General features: G+C 50.9%; 1 protein-coding gene across 1 annotated transcript in view; it reads right to left on the bottom strand.

Moving 5' to 3' along the window:
• Positions 1-214: 214 nt before the first annotated feature.
• Positions 215-1031, bottom strand: part of LOC107199239 (exportin-7-like) — a 6226-nt gene continuing 5409 nt past the window's right edge. Inside the window, exon 3 of the mRNA XM_015616577.3 lies at positions 215-681. Coding sequence (XP_015472063.1) covers positions 334-681 — 348 coding nt within the window. The 3' untranslated portion in view covers positions 215-333. The remainder of the gene's footprint in view (positions 682-1031) is intronic.

The raw sequence follows: 1031 nt of genomic DNA, 5'->3' as shown, positions 1-1031 counted from the left end.
GGGAAAAATGGGGATTTGGGGAAAAAAATCAGGGTTTTGGAGAAAAAAATGGGGAAATAAGGGGAAAATGGGATTTTGGGGAGGGAAAATGGGGAAAAAAGGGGGGGAAATGGGGGTTTGGGAGGGAAAACAGGGAAAAATGGGATAAAAATATGGGTTTGGAGGGGAAATGGGGAAAGATGGAGAAAAATGAGAGTTTAGAAGGGAAAATGGGAAAAATGGAGTTTGGGAGAAAAAAAAAGTGGAAGTGTCCAAGGCCAGGTTGGGATCACCCGGATTGGGGGAGGCGTTCCCAGGACTGGGATTGGAGCTGGATGGGATTTCAATCCCCTCCTACCCAAACCATTCCAAAATTCCACCATCCCACAAATCCCCGGCTCGGTGAATTCCGGGAGGGATCGGCGCTCCCACCTCTCCCTCCCTCCCTCTGAAATCCCTCCTGGCGCCGCGGGACAAACTCCGGCGCGGAAAACGGGATTTGAGGCTCCGACTCCGATCTCTTCCCGCTCCCATCCCGACTCCCAGAGATCCTCGGGAATTACCCAGGGCGGTGAGGCCCTCGGAGATGGAGGACAGGATGTACATGATGACGTGAGGCTCCAGGCTGGCGATGAAGTTCATGTGGTCCTGGGTCAGAACTTCCAGCAGGGAATAATAGGATTGGCTGAGCTTGGGATAATCCTGCGGGAAAAGCCGGAAAAATCCGCTGGTGAGGCTCGCTGGTTTTCCTGGAAAGCGGTGAATTCCTAAATCCAACCTTTTGTCAATCGCCTGGAATGTGCTGATGGATCTCCCAGGAGGAACCAACCAGGAATTCCCTATCCCAGAAAATTGATATTCCTACACAGTTCCCATTTTCCTCCTCTCCCATTCCCACACATTTCCCATTCCCTCATTCCAGCATTCCAGCCCAAACTGTTCCATGATCCCATGAATTCCAAACTGGATGGGATTTCAAATCCATTCCCACCCCAAATCTGGGAATTGGGATGGGATTTTAAATCCATTCCCACCCCAAATCTGGGAATTGG

The sequence above is a fragment of the Parus major genome, unplaced genomic scaffold (genome assembly GCF_001522545.3).
Source record: "Parus major isolate Abel unplaced genomic scaffold, Parus_major1.1 Scaffold519, whole genome shotgun sequence".
NCBI lineage: Eukaryota > Metazoa > Chordata > Aves > Passeriformes > Paridae > Parus > Parus major.
This window is presented reverse-complemented; position numbering and strand designations above follow the sequence as displayed.